General features: G+C 35.3%; 1 protein-coding gene across 2 annotated transcripts; it reads right to left on the bottom strand.

Annotated features, from left to right (window-relative positions):
• Window positions 1-11,732: 11,732 nt before the first annotated feature.
• On the bottom strand, window positions 11,733-14,374 carry LOC113300512. Of its 2 annotated transcripts, none has more exons than XM_026549713.1 (2): window positions 14,214-14,374; window positions 11,733-14,069 (listed from the first exon to the last, which is right to left on the bottom strand). In XM_026549713.1, the coding sequence occupies exon 2, from the start codon at window positions 14,045-14,047 to the stop codon at window positions 11,870-11,872; it is 2,178 nt and encodes a 725-aa protein (XP_026405498.1). In that variant the 5' UTR covers window positions 14,048-14,069; window positions 14,214-14,374; the 3' UTR covers window positions 11,733-11,869. The 2 variants fall into 2 exon arrangements, with proteins under 2 accessions (XP_026405498.1, XP_026405499.1); XM_026549714.1 differs by having other exon boundaries at window positions 11,733-14,041.
• Between the last annotated feature and the right edge of the window lie 1,876 nt (window positions 14,375-16,250).

The raw sequence follows: 16,250 nt of genomic DNA, 5'->3' as shown, positions 1-16,250 counted from the left end.
AAATGCTGGTTATGATGATGATTAAGATGACAACAATTCATCATGTATTTATAGTACCACCATTGAGTTGAAAACTTAGTAAACTGTTTGAATGTATCGCACTGGAAGTGCTGTGCCTGTCATGTAGTTGTGATTAAAAAATAGCTTCTTAGTTAATTTAATCATAGTTGAATTGTCGGGTTAGGTAAAGGATAAAATGGTCCAACTCAGAACACATGTGAGGGTGTCGAGTCTGCAGACGATATAAAGAGGAATTACGGTCTTTTGAAAGAGACTTATCGTCTACGTTTCAGTACGAAAATGTTAAATCACAAGTAACAGGTTGTTAAGATGCAATACCACGTAAACATGCAACGGAATTACCCATAATTATGGCATTGTACAAAAATTTTAGCTATAAAACTTTTAGAGAGAAGGTATATTGAACCAAAGGGTAACTATAATACATCTAACTAGTTCTGCACATGGATGGGACGGATCGGGTTTTAGCTAATATTAACCTCGCACCCGTAAACAGTGGGTTTTTATTTTCATAACCAATTCCGAACCCATAAGTACCGGGCGGGTTTTTTTACCCACCCGTTACGGGTCGGTCAGGTTCGGGTTTATACCCACTAAAACCCGCTTCAAGTTACAATTCAATATTTTCTGCAAGTTTTTCAACTGTAGTTCAATGATCATCACGCGCACATGTTTTAAAGTTTAAACATACATACTTCTTACTTAAGTTCTTTAGATTAACTGTTGTTCGATTGTTGTCGATTGTTGGTGACGAGTCGAAGCAGTTGTTGTTGTTGTCATAGGTGAAGAGAACTGAGGAACTAGGAAGAAGAAGAACTGAGGAGGCACCGAACAGAGAAGAAGAGAGAAAGAGGGTTATCTATCTTATCTACAATCTACTAGTACTACTAGGATTTTAATAACGGACGGTTAGGATTAGTTTAACCAATGGTGTATATTTAGCGGGTTTTTATGGCGGGTTCGGACGGGTTCTAGCTAATTCCAACCTTACACTGACAAACAACAGGTTCTTATTTTCATAATTAACTCTGCACCCACAACAGACGGGTTTGGATTAAAAACCCATGGTTTAACGGATACGGACGAAATCGGGTAACTTGGACGGGTCTTGTGCAGCTCTACATCTAACAGATGAGCTAAACACAACAATGCAAGAGTAAACATTCCAAGACGAGCAGCCAACTCCTTCAAAACATATATATAGTTTATAACTTGGTAGGTAAGGTGTACGTAGTCAACAGTACGGTATTGGTGGAAGTTGATTGATCAAGACTGTGTTACAGTTAAGCAGATAATGTTTTGGAACATGGGGGAAAGTACTGTTCTGACTATGTAAACAACCAATGATGAAATCATTTTAAGGCATTTTTTAGGTAGCCGTGGAGGTGTAAACTGGGACGGGCCAGCACGTTTATCGCACAACACGACACGTTAAAATTCGAGCACAACACGACACATCATAGCATGTTAGCTTAATAGGTTGTGTTGTGCCAGACAAATAGGCACATCAGCATGGCACATCATGTGGCACGTGAAAGCACGCGGAACAGCACGCCAAATCATGCAGAAAATACAGCACAATACATCATATTTCATGCATTTTTCCAAAAAAAGTCTTTATTTTAGCCAGTTTTTCACATTTTACTTTCGTTATACTGATTAATTTCTATAGTAATATATATATATATATATATATATATATATATATATATATATATATATATATATATTATAAGGGACAATGGTGTTTTCCTGTATCGACGGTTCTCACCAGTTTGGACACACAAAGGACGGTCAAGATGGAATAACTAATATGTGTTTTGAGATATACAGTTTAGGCACATAAAGGACGGTCACGATGAGATCGCACAATTTTAAAACAAATTTTCTTCTTCTGGAGTTAATATTCAACTTTAATGCTAAAACCGTTACAGATTCTCATGTATTATGAGAACGGTTACAAATATTATGAGAACCGTTACAAATTCACTAGCAAAAATCATTCATACCCATTAAAGATTCCCAAGATTTACTAAAATATTTATATTTATGATAATTGATAGCTAACTCCTAAGGTTTGGCTTATATAAAACTTACGATAGTTTCCCTTCTGATCACATTCGTTTCTCATATTTCTCATTCACAAACTAAAACAATACAATACCACAATTATCTTTGGTGACCACACCTACTGCTGTGCTCTACGTCTTTTACTCAGATACCAAGTATTGTTTTTCAAGCCCTACTTTAGGCTTATCCCACTTTGTTTGGTTCGGACTCAAGTAAAGGAGATATTTCAAGTAACATCAGGGACATTCTTTATCAACAAAAAAAAATGCGAAACTGTGCCAATGGGAGAGAAGCACACTCGATGTTGATGTATTTTCTTCTAATCTGAGTAAATGAGATGTTTGTAGGGTTATACGTCCTCCAGATGTTACTTGCGATTTCTCCCTTGCACCCAAATGTATTTTAAAAATAACAAATTTCATTTCAGATTTGCGAGCATGGTGTGCTTTCTTCCACCTACAATGATTGTGAAATTTGAAAATCACACTATATAGTTGAAATCAATAAAAACTAGAAGAAGATTCATATAGCAAATTAAACATCTCTATCTCAAAAAATATCAAACCAGATCATAAGTTGTGTTTACCGTGCAGAGACATTATGCGAAAGTTACCTTGCAAAACCATCATCCGTTTATGGAGCAGAAAATACACAAAGGAGAAACATCATGGAGTTAGAGAAAGAAAAAGTTAGCTAGCAGGAGACTGAAATCTACACTATACCGGCGAGAATATGGAAATTCGAAAACAAGTTCTGCCACACTTGTTGTGGTATATGTTGCTCCGGAGTTAAGTACATGGATGCCGATCACTATAGTCTAATCTGCCAAGAAAATACATTATCACTTGTTGTGGTATATGTTGCAGTTCGCACATTATAATTATAGACTTCAAGTATAACACTAACGATCACTTAATATATACAGATTATGGATTGGATGGAGGTCGAGAACGACTATGGAAAAACATGGTTCGAAGCGTCTGGTGAACTAGTGGAGAATTTAGTCCACTGGACTTCAGAATCAATACTCAAAATAAAGCAGATAATTGTATAATATTATCTTAGAAGGTTTATTTTTCTAGGTTATTACGAAAATGTGCGTTAGAAACTTATCATTAATAAAATGCAGGAAGGAACAGTGAATATATATGGAATGCTTTACCGAATAGTGGACATAGAGACCGACTTCCATATTATGCTTGCCCCAAAAATTATGATCCCACGTAGGATGTACACGGTTCGGAGAGTTAACAGGCCCTTGATTGGCTGGGCTAGACAAGATACAACAACAAATTTTCCTCTAAGATGCATAAGTGAAACCAGGTACAAGTTACTCCCTTCGTTTTTCGGAAAACCGAAAAGAGATAGTATCACTTTTCATTTTATCCAAAAAAAACAAGATAAACTGATAGTATCTCTGGAAACGGAAAAGAAATAATATCATTTTTTTCTTCATTTTATCGTAAAAGCAAGCTGAATTGATAGTAACTCTTTTGTTGGAAATTGAAAAGAGATGTTATCTCTTTTCATTTTATCCTAAAAACAAGCCAAACTGATAGTATTTTTTTTCTAGAATAGTAGGGCGTACAAAATTTGGATTCATTTAAGATGCATACGTGAAACCAGGTAGCAAGAACATGCCAAAGCCCGTGCCGTGATATCCTAGTATACTATAAGGGACAATGTTGTTTTTCCATATGGACGGTTATCTACATTTGGGACACATAAAGGACAGTCAAGATTTAAGTTTTTCAATATACATTTTTAGCATATAAAGAAGGGTCGAGATTGAGACACTGATTTAAGATTTTCAATCTACATTTCCAAGGTTCCAGATCGAGCCACATATTTCAATCTCCACTTCACCCTCCCAATGTCATTTATTTGAAGTTATTCTTCACATTCAATGTGAAACCGTTTCTTTTATTCTAAATTAAACTCCCTCTTAATTCATGCTTCAAAAAAAAAACTGATTATTTTCTTTCATCATTTTGATTTTTTTTTCTTCTTCATCGTTTTTTTTTTCATCAAAAAATTAAATAAATCAAAAGATCTTCTTATGCCCATAATATTTCAATTTCTCCATGTGTAAAATATTTCTACCAAAGAAGATCTCTTTATCATCCACTGGATATTGAAAAGACGGTTTGTTATTATATTTGTTCCCTTATAGTTTGATTTTTTTATAGTTTATCAATTTTCGTCTAAATTTCTTTTCATCCAATTAGCGTTTTTAAATCTGGGTTATTGAGAAATGTTTCAGATTTTTTATTTTTATTTTGTGGTTTTAGGGTTAATTTGTGTAAAGATTAGATTAACGCTCATTAGATTCATCAAATGGTTTTAAAGCAAAGTAGCTGCAGCGTTTTCGACTTAATATTTGTATTTCTCTCTGCTATCTGAGTTAGAATTTCATTTTTAAATTTGTATGGTGAATATTTTTGTTTTCTCCCAATTAATTTTATTTTAGATTATTAAGTTTTTTTTGAATTTGATTTTGTGCATCCCACTTCATCTTAACAAGAATTATAAAGGTTGATTATTTTTCAAGTTTTATATTTTATTGTTAATCCTGTAAATTTACTTTTCGGTATGATTTCCAAGTCTCACTTGAATTGTTAACACGTGAGCACTACCGGTTGAATTATCTTTTAGTTCATCGTACTTCTTTTTTTGTTTATAGCAATCTTGTCGGCTTTAGCTAACCCAAAATTTTTCACTGTTGTTAGACTTCGAATATGGTCAAATAGAAGTTGATTCTACGAACCAGATATATATATAAGGTCGGGTGAAAGGTTTATTCGCGTTTCTGTACTGTTGGTCTCACTACAAGCTACTTTTGGTCCCTTAATACCAATATTTGAGCTTGGATGAAGTATAAAAGTTCAGTATTTTTTTCCAGGGACCTACTATATGTTCAGTTCGTACAATTCTCAATAAGTTTTAAGCTCTGTTTTGTATATCACCACAGAGGTTGGAGAAAATGTAAATTATCAATTATGTGAATGCTTTGACAGAAGGTCTACAGATGTTGACAGGAACAAGGAGGTTGTAGAATTGTAAGTTTTCTCATATCATTTGGCTCTTTTAACTCTTTATGCATGTACTTCGAAATAAGATATTTTTTATTAGAGATCCAACACCCAACACATTGGTTCTTGCAACAGTCTCTATATTTCAATTTTGACAGGATAACTGAAAGTCAGAGTTTATGTTATTAGTATGTTACCAGATAATTATATCGATATCAGTCTGTGAAATATGTTTGTTGGTATTTCGCTGAACAAGGAAAATCTAGAAAATATTTATGAAAAATATGTTGGTAGTGTCGAATAACAACATAGAATATAAATTGCGATTGTGGTGCCGAACGTCGGTTGGTTCAATAAAAATTCAATTTTGTTAGGGAATAAAATCAGTAATCAGTTGCTTGATGATTTATGTTCACGGTAAAATGATGGATTTAAAAAAAATAGATGGTGGCATGTGTCGTGTTAATTAATGATACTATAACTAAATCTTACATCTCTTTCCAATATCGTACTTAGTTCCCTACCTTTTTTTATTCTGAAGTTCCTATGATTTAATCGGGATAAGATCATGTTGAGTTAGTATGTCACTTTCTTATAGATTAGTCGTCTGAAATCAATTATGTAGAGTAATTTATTTTGATATTGTAACAAATTAGAAAGCCTATACGATAGCCATAAAGTATTTCCTTAGGCACAATCTTTCCTTATAAAAGTTAATTTGTAACACTATTTCATAATGAATATGGATATGTAACTGGAGAAAGTTTGGAACACCAGCAACACTACCATCTTATATTAAAAATTACTTTCTCTTGCATTTGGTCGTTGCAGCAGTCTCACATCAAGCTACTCTTTTAAATAAGCTATTAAATTTCATGTCTTTTTAATATAATGTGGAACTGATATTTTTCTCAATTTATATAGGTGAACTATTGGAACTCATGCTTTTGCAAATAATTTTTTCCGTTTGATCGTTGGCATGTTGATCTCGATGAAAGATTTTCCTAACAACAATCCACTTATACAGATATCGCCAATCATTCTAGGTATGGAATGGGTTGTCTTAAATAGTTGGTTAGACATAGGTTAAATTTGGCCTCATGTAGTCATCAAGCATTAATGTTCCTTTCAAGGTTATGTACAAAATGGTGTGTGTACATGTATTCTCTTTGATTTCTGAAGTAAGTTGGATGTTAATCCTATATTTTTGTATGCATAGGTAAAATTGAAAAAGCGTGTATGGAACCGCGACATGTTGGATTTTGGGAACATGAACACAAGCATATGCATCACCTCTTATATTCTTTTCTCCATGTATACAATTTTAGAACTTCTGTTCCAAAATTTCAAAAAACTTTGTAACGGTATTGGAATAATATGGGGTAGTAGTCATGTAAAAATTGTTGTCGTTCAATTTTAATGTTTCCATATTTTACAAATATTTACGTAAAATTCCACAATAAACAGATTTCACAGACTGATATCGGTATAATTATCAGGTAACATCTAATAACACAAACTCTGACTTTCAGTTATCCTGTCAAAATTGAAATATAGAGACTGTTGCAAGAACCAATGTGTTGGGTGTTGGATCTCTAATAACAAAATATCTTATTTCGAAGTACATGCATATACTGATAATGTAATGTATACAATTATTTTTATTCACTTCAGAACGCATTACCTTTAAGCTTTGGACCATTAATGTAATGTACACAAAGAAATTGCAAAGGTCATTTTTTTTCACCTTATGGGCAGTATGTTCATCCGATTCTTCACCATTGGGTAGTATGTGATATATGGGTATGGAGAAGCCTTAAGAATCCTGGATATTCCTTCTTCATACTGCTTCAACAAAATATCATCCACAAACTTTTTCTCCTTTTCCGATAATTAAGGGAAAAATTGTTCCATATGTACCTTTGTGTAGGTTCGTTGTTGTGAGCTGCTGAAGTAGCTTGTGTTCTTAGTTTACATAAAAACTCTACATTTTTACATATGATCTGGTAAGAAGAAGTTACTTAAACTCTTTAATACTAAGAAAAAAATGATCTTATCAGCCTTAGCTTTTGGCATCATAAACTAACAAAAGTAAACTCACCTTTTTATTTATCTTTGAATGTTTGTGAGTTTTCCACCTCCTCTTGCTATAACTCTTGAGAAATCTTAATTATGTTACAGCGAGAGGTAGTATAGGGCGAAACTGCGACAGAAAGTGATTTTAGTGATTTTACATAAAAGTAATATTTAGAGTAAAGATATACGTTTTCGTATCACCACTATTCAACACCACCAGTTCTCCACCACCACCAGTTGTTTCTGTGATTCTCTCAATATCCAAACAACCTCATCACCTGAGTTTCTCAACCACGAAGGAAACGAAGGTTAATATTTACATAGAATACAGACCAAAGAAAATTAATAAGAAAGAGAAGGAACCAAGTCAACACCTTCAGAAGAAACCATGATAGGACATCTGATCGATAGATTTTCATCATCAATGGAATCACCGAAAATTTCCCATTTGAAATGCAAAGAATAAAAAAATTGGCGGATTTAGAATTGTTACAAATCAGAGTACTATTTCTAAGCACCAAAGATTGAATCAGAGTAGTGATAAACTTTTATACTACAACTTGTATAAACTCAGACAGACAATATACAAACACCTAAAAGAGCCAAATGATATGAGAAAACTTACAATTCTACAACCTCCTTGTTCCTGTCAACATCTGTAGACCTTTTGTCAAAGCATTCACATAACTGATAATTTACATTTTTTGCAACCTTTGTGGTGTTATAAAAAACAAAGTTTAAAACTTATTGAGAATTGTACGAACTGAACATATAGTAGGTCCCTGGAAAAAAATACTGAACTTTTATACTTCATCCAAGCTCAAATATTGGTATTAAGGGTCCAAAAGTAGCTTGTAGTGAGACCAACAGTACAGAAACGCGAACAAACCTTTCACCCCGACCTTATATATATCTGGCAAACGAATCTGACCTTGCGCAAACCCCCTAAATAACAGATATCGGCAATCATTCTAGGTATGGAATGAGTTATCTTAAATAGTTGGTTAGACATAGGTTAAATTTGGCCTCATGTAGTCATCAAGCATTAATGTTCCTTTCAAGGTTATGTACAAAATGGTGTGTGTACATGTATTCTCTTTTATTTCTGAAGTAAGTTGGATGTTAATCCTATATTTTTGTATGCATAGGCAAAATTGAAAAAGCGTGTATGGAACCGCGACATGTTGGATTTTGGGAACATGAACACAAGCATATGCATCACCTCTTATATTCTTTTCTCCATGTATACAATTTTAGAACTTCTGTTCCAAAATTTCAAAGAACTTTGTAACGGTATTGGAATAATATGGGGTAGTAGTCATGTAAAAATTGTTTTCCTTCAATTTTAATGTTTCCATATTTTACAAATATTTACGTAAAATTCTACAATTCCACCATCTATTAGAGCTTTACATATTTTTGGTTAATTATTAGTTTAAAAATATGCATTGAAAACAAATTTAATTAAGTATGCTTCATCTAGGAAAAAATGACACAATGTAATAACACTGGAGGTAGATTTAACAGGACATATGTCGAAATACGCTAAGAAACAATCGTTCGGCAACACCGAGAACAAATTAAATCCTGTGCCGTCATATCCTAGTATATATATATATATATACTAACTAAAATATTAGAAAAATAGTTATTTTGGTAAACATAAAATAAGTGGGCTAACACAGCACATTACGACACAACATAATTATTTTTATGGCACAACATAGCATAACACGTCGATTGCACGGCATAGCACAACACGTCCGAGTTTCTGGCACAGTCCAGCACGACATGCAACATGCTAAGCCCGTGATTTTGTGGGATAGACTGTGCCGGGCCGACATGTTTTACTGGCTTTCTGATGTGCCTTGGTTTTTATTATTTGTTAAGGCTCCCTAAGGCATTTTGTAGGTGGCGTTAACAGTATCTTTCCTTGGTGGTTGTAAGTTTTGTGTCTTCTCGCACATCAATATCAATTTTAAGGCATCCTTTCGTGATAAAAAAAAAAAAGAGAAAAAACATGCAAAATCTTGTAAAATCATAATCACAAAACTGATATTGGGTATTATCATATATCTATGTTTTAAACGGCTAGCGCTTAGTCGTCCAATGAGAGCCTAGCTAATAAAACGCCCTAGGCGAGACTACGCCTTAGCCTCGCATTTAGCACACATAGAACACGAGTCTTAACACATTTATCAAGTGTTGGTGACTTGCGCATTGGTTTTGGAAAAAATAATCACTTAAGTACATTTGTTGAAAATAACATAAAAGATCACACAAGATATGAGTTTGAAAAGAGACACACACAATCTGACGTGAAATATTATTTGACATATAAAGTATGGCAAAGAATAAGAAAACACTTTCAAAGTGAATAAGTAAAAGGAGCAAAGTTTAATTCATAAAAAAAATCCCATGAAATGTTCGAGGCTACAGGAGATTAGTTATTTAAAAATATATATTTTGACACAAACTCTCAACTTGTTATCAAAACTGAAAATGGGTCATTTGACCAAATATTTTTAAAACATGGTTCAAATGGAGGAGTAAAAATTATTATGGGTGAAACGGACACCAAAAAAAATAGCAAGGATGAAATTGGATTCATCCTGACTTAAACTTGAAAAATAGCAAGGATGAAATTGGATGCATCCTGATGTAAATTAAAAATAAGAAAAAGTATTTAAAAATGGGTAGGATGAAACTGTTTACATCCTGGCTATTTTTACATTTTTGTCCGTTTAAATAATATCAAAATCTAAATGTCCTTATCATCCAGGAAATGTTGATTTTGGTCTTTTTAATCAATTTTGTGTTATCAAAATTTGTATTTATCAATTTACTCCAACATCACATTGCACTTTGATCACAAGCTCCGTGTTCTCATTTTTCCTTGTTTACCCGTTGAATTTGGACACCAATGTGGCAAATCTTTCAGTTTGAGATTATATGTATATATATATATAGATGTTATTCATAAAAAGAAAATGAATGATAAACAAATGAGTTAGCCATGATTGAATTGTATCATTGTATATGCATGACTCCCGAAGATTTAGAGATTTTCTGCGTACAATTGAATTGGAGTCTAGTAGACGATGAACGTTGTAGTTGTCCCAACTTTTCCTATCTCTTATACTCCTATTTGCATTCATGATTCTTTTCTGTATTTGGAATGGACCAAATGACATGGACCTTTAAAGAACTTCTCCAAGGTGATCAAGCTACAAATTTGATCCGACAGCATACCTAATCTGAAGTGCTGGTTCTAAATTTAGTAGCTCAGCAAAACTTGAAGCCGAATACTATACTGCTCATGTATAACTGCCCCATACATTAACTAAGAAGCTTTAAAACAATGGGAAGAACATGGCAATAAATTAAGGCAGCTTCTCCAAGTACATTTGACAGACTAATCTTGAAGGTATTGCTACTTCTAACCTTCCTTAAGATGATTCTCTTGCCAAAACAAACACAAATCTGATCTCGCATCAGATTGACAGACTAAATTAGCACAAAACACCTATTGACAACCAATAACTACCTAATGAAGTTCAAGATTTCTCGTTTTTGGTACAAACTTTATATGTAACCTATAAAAATATTTCATTGAACTTTTTACATAAGTCTGAGTCACATCATAGCTTCAGATGTCCATGGCCATGGGATATTGCCAAAGGGTTCCCCGTTGAAACCACGAGTCTTACGGTCAACAATCAATATTCCATATGTGACACAACCCCTGCCATTGAAAAAGCTTGATAACTTTGGTCTTCGAAAGGAAGATTAAAATAGATAACCAAGTGTCGAGGAGGCAGAAAAGATACAATCTAAGAAGCTAAGACACTGCCGGAACAAGTTCACATTCAACAAGCTCCAACAGACATTGAATAGGAGCCCCATCTAATACACAAACGAGCAAGACCTACTTCACCAACTCTAAAGCTTGGTGATAACGAAAATATAATAGATTTGGTTGCGGTAGTAGTTGCAGAATTAAGTGATTAGAAGGTTAGTTAGTTTTCATATGAGTTCTTACAAAGAAATGGACCTAAGTGCAACTAGGGAGTCCACGCTAGCTTACATACAAGACATTAACATTAGCAAGAACCAAACATGCAACCTTCCACTTCGATTTAAATTTAGGCAATGGCCAAATGTTAATTTGTGTCTCTGGTGCAGGCAGCTATGCACGGGGTTTAATTTGTTAACTATTTAAGAATGAATCTGAGGTTATAATCTGAAGTGTGGTACAAAAGGAAATGGGTGATGTACCAACTACCAAGTACGCTATATGCTTCAAAAAAAAGAAAGAAAAACCGCATACCCAAACAAGGGATAGAAAATACCGACCTCAGAGGAGACCACCTTAAACAGCTTAGCAGTTTAAACAAAATAAAAAAGGAAGAAAACCCAGAACTGAAGCAGAAAATAAACTCTTTAACCAGTGGAGCCAAACTTATAGTAAAATGCTCCAGGATTATATTTCCCGGATGCTTCACTAAACTGTAATATATTAGCGATCGGGAGTAAGTAAAGGATGAAATAAAATGACATATTTAACTATGATGAGATTTGTTTAATGCAGCCAATGAACTTAACAATAATCCTAATGACATGGAATAAATTTACCTATATCTGCACAAAAGCACTAGAAAATGGAAGCCTTACATGGGTGCTGCACATGTTGATCTAAAATGACCTGTTTGGTTGCACCGACTGCAACGGACAACTCTCTTCACACGACCATGATCTTCTGTAAGAGCACGCTTCTTCCTTGGACGACCAGGTGGTCTAAGTGACTTAGGTGGTTTGATCAGTACTTCAGCAGCTGGATCTCCATTCTCAGATGATTCTTTCCAAAGGGTCTTGTCAGGAACAGGATGCAGAGTCTGCGAGTATGCTTTCCGGTAAGTTGTAACAGTGAAACAACTTTCAGTGAATCGATGGACATTCTGCCCACAAGAGAGAAGCGCTGCAACAGCATGGGCACATGGAAGCCCATAATGTTGCCATCCATTACAAGAACAACAACGGCTTCGAATATTCACAATATTTGTTCCTTCATGGGAAATCACTTGAAATTCAGCTTCGTTAGCACGGAGCGCTTGATAACTGCAAGCCCGCTCTAGAGCCTCAGCAACCCTTCTCTCAGAAGATGGCACAAGTATTGTAGTCCATTGCATACTTGTTTCACGGCGTTCATTAAACCAAGTCATAAGCTTCCTACGGATGCATTCCATCATCTGAATTACAGGAAGTCCAGACGCTTCAGTTATCCAAGAGTTCAAGGATTCAACTATGTTTGCCGTCAATTGCGCGGAACGTGATCCTTGAAAATGAGCTGTAGCCCAAAGACGTGGTGGTATTTCTCGAATCCAGCGAGCAGCATCTTGTGCAATTTTTTCAATCTCCATTATTTTGGCATCAAACTCAAACACAGTAAGAGCCCAAGAAGCTTCCCATAGAAGATTAACCAGTATTGTATTATTGAATTCCTTTCGAAAGCAATCACTAAGATAACGCATGCAAAATCCATGAAAAGCAGTTGGAAAATTTGCTTCAACCCCATCTACGATACCCTTGTGCCTGTCAGATAAGAAGGTGAGCATTGGCATGTTCTCCGTATTAGCCTCTAGCAGGTTGTGAAGCTCGGATAAGAACCACATCCAGTTATCATCACTTTCCTCATCAACTACTCCAAAAGCCAAAGGAAACAAAGCACCATCACCATCGAAACCAGTGGCGAACAGTAAGGTCCCAAGGTACTTGCTTTTCAAAAGTGTTCTATCAAGACCAAGTAATGGCCGACAAGAGTTCACAAAACCGAAGATTGATGCTTGAAATGAAACAAAGAGACGCTGGAAGCAGCTATCCAGTGGATTCCCGTAAACTGATGCAATGCTCCCTGGATTTGTTTGTTTGATTTGGTCACAGTACTTGGGAAGGAGACGATACTCTTCTCCAAACGAGCCACGAACAGCAGCCATAACCCGCTCTTTTCCTCTCCATGCTTGCTTATACGATAATGTGATCCCATGAGCTCTATGGATCTCTTCGAGTATATCCTTTGGCTTGCATTCCGGATTCTCCCTAAGGCGCTGTTCAACAGTGTTTGCAATCCATTGAACCGAAGCTTGGTGATGACCAAGATGTGTGATACCTCCACATGTATGTCCTTCATTAATGGTCCTAATGGTGAATGTAGGAACGCCAGGAAGCTTTGCAGCATGAACCCTCCATGGACATCCTTCACTAGCACACTTGGCTGTGAACCGAGTCTTATCAGACTTGACAGTCTGTATCTCAAAATGAAGAGCAATTGCTGCATCCCTTACAGCTCTTCTACAACTCTTAACATCCGAGAACTCATGTCCAAGAGCCAATTCATAGTTAGGATTCGGTGCAAGCTCGCGCGACTGAACAACAGGACTAGTCAGTAACAATTGATGCTGCTGAACCATATCATCATTAGTAGCAGCTGCTTCAAGACCCATCTCCTGGTTCTCATACACAACTAATTCTGAATTCTGCTGAAAATCATTCCCATTATCTGAAACAACAACAATTCCTAATTCATTATCATCTCCCCAACCCAAGCTATGATCCTGCTCATCATCCACACTCCCGCAATGTTCAGGGTACAGGTTCTGCCCCAAATCTAATACAATCTGGTTGTTTCTGTTGTTGTTCACGTCGTGATGATTTTGCTGTAAACTAAAGCTTTGTAGTTCATGGACGACCGTATTACCTAAATCAAAATCATTACTATGTCCTAAATCAAAACCCAACTGTTGGTGACTATATTCAAGATTTAAATCTCTGTTCTCCATCATTCGCTGCATAATCACAATCAATTTTTTCCCACTTAATTCATCAACAACAAAAACAAAAAAATCTCATCAGACACAAATTAATTATCTTCTAAAAATTTAACTCAAAATTTAACATGATAAGCAAAAAATTTACAGAGAAGCAAAATTAAGGCAACTCTAATCGAAGAAAACATACCTCAATTGATAGATGTAGTAACTGCAAACTCAAAACCCAAATCTAGGGTTTCAATAAAGAAGAAGAAAGGGGGAATTTTGAAAAGAAAGAGACGGCGGGGAAGGGAGAATTTGTTGAGGAAAACAGGGGATGATAAAAAGAAACGAAGGAGGGGCCAGAAATTGTTGAAGGGTTGCAGGGGCAAAAGATGAAGGGAGAGAGGGGTAGATGACGAGATTGTGGATCTACAGAGAAATCGAGAAGGCATCAGCCGCAACACTATTCAGAAAAAAGGGTAATTAGGTCAAGGTATTAATACCCTTTTTGTTTGTCCAATTTGTGTAATGACTTAAAAACCCTAAATCCGCAAACTTTGGCTCAGAAGGTTTTTTGGTATTATCCTCCGGTATTGAGGAATCGGTGTGGACCGACTTGAATCGTCAATTATAATCTCAGTTGACTCGCCCACCCTAGTTTTCAGCTTATTTGTATATTTTTTTTCTTTTAAAAAAAAGGCAAAGATTAGTATTAAAAACAAACAAAGAGTGTCAAGATAGCGTCCTCGAGGGATACACGAAAACAAACAGGTAGAGCTGTCAAACGGGCCAAGCTAGGGTCAACTCGTCCCTAGCTTGCCAACCCGTACTAGGGTTAGGGTCAATTCTAGTCCTAGTACTATTCACGAACAAGCTCAAAACCCCAATCCTAGTCCTAGACGGGTCAATCCTGACGGGTTGGCGGGTTGGCTTGTTAATGTTATCAATTTAAAAATTAAATTTAAATTTTAGGATTGTTTAGGATTATTCATTTAGTAAAGGTCGAACCTAGGTCAATTTGGTGTTTAACTAGAAGCCCCACCACTGAGTTGTAAAGTGGACGTTTTTATTGCCACTTAATCAACGATATAGACGGTTACGGCGCTTTAGTTTTCTTAGGCAGAGAACCCTAACATCAACTAAGCATTTTACTTTTTTTTTTATCATTTTATAAGTTTAAATTAATGTGAGTAAGACTAACTCACTGTTTAAATTATGCTAGTCTTTTTATCAATTTAGGATTTCCTGAATAAATATGTGATTGATGAATCTAAGTTGTAATTTAATTTATTGATTGATTATTTAAAATCTAAAAATTGTTATATTTGTTTGGGTAGATCCAAAATTAGCTTTATTTATTGATTTAAAATTAACTAATTCTAATATATGTTTGCAAATCATGGATTTTAAAGAGTTGGTGGGATTGAGGGATATATTTATTAATTTTGACGGGTTGACGGGTAACCCGCGGATTGGCCCTAGCCCGGCTTGTGTTTCTAGTAGGGTTGTATATGCCAACCCTAACCCGGCCCGTTTAGACAACAAGCCAAGCCGAGCCGGGTTGAAACAACCCGGGTTAGGGTTAACCCGCAAGCCGGGTTATAAATTGACAGCTCTACATACAGGCGATAAAAGAGTTTACACCAGACAATTCTCTAAACAAATTCACCAGATCGTAAACAAAATCATCAAATTAATTTGATGTGCTTAAACGAATAACTCACCAACCAAAAAGCAACAACTTGATATTTAGAATAAGAAAAATTAAAGTTGTTCTTCCTTGTTTCTTCGTTATTAAAATGTCATCCATTTCGAAGCACACCTATCGCCATATCACAAATGGCACACAATTTCTCAAGAAAAATAAAAAGTTTAGTAGAAATCTTCAATTTCAGCTTTCATAGGAATTAATAACTATTGTCGGATGAACCGAACCAATACCCAACTGATGTAAAAAGTGTTCTCAAATCTGCCCAACAAAAAAACAATGGAGAAACAGATGCTCTACTGACTCCTCGCCGTTATCAGCTTATACCAAAGAGCTAATTTTAGGAGGAATTGTCGTATTCCAAATGTAATCATAAGAAAATTTTGGAGGTATAAATTGTCCCTGATCATGGATAAAACAAGCATAGCAACAACAAACGAAAAATGTACTTTTTGAATTAGAAGTCCACTCCATTTTTGTCTTAATCTGCAGCAAGCTCTCTGAAAAAGTGGGGGTCTAACAACTACACCCAAT

This window comes from Papaver somniferum, chromosome 7, assembly GCF_003573695.1.
Source record: "Papaver somniferum cultivar HN1 chromosome 7, ASM357369v1, whole genome shotgun sequence".
NCBI lineage: Eukaryota > Viridiplantae > Streptophyta > Magnoliopsida > Ranunculales > Papaveraceae > Papaver > Papaver somniferum.
Note: the sequence above shows the minus strand (reverse complement) of the source record. Positions and strands in the feature narration are given on the sequence as shown.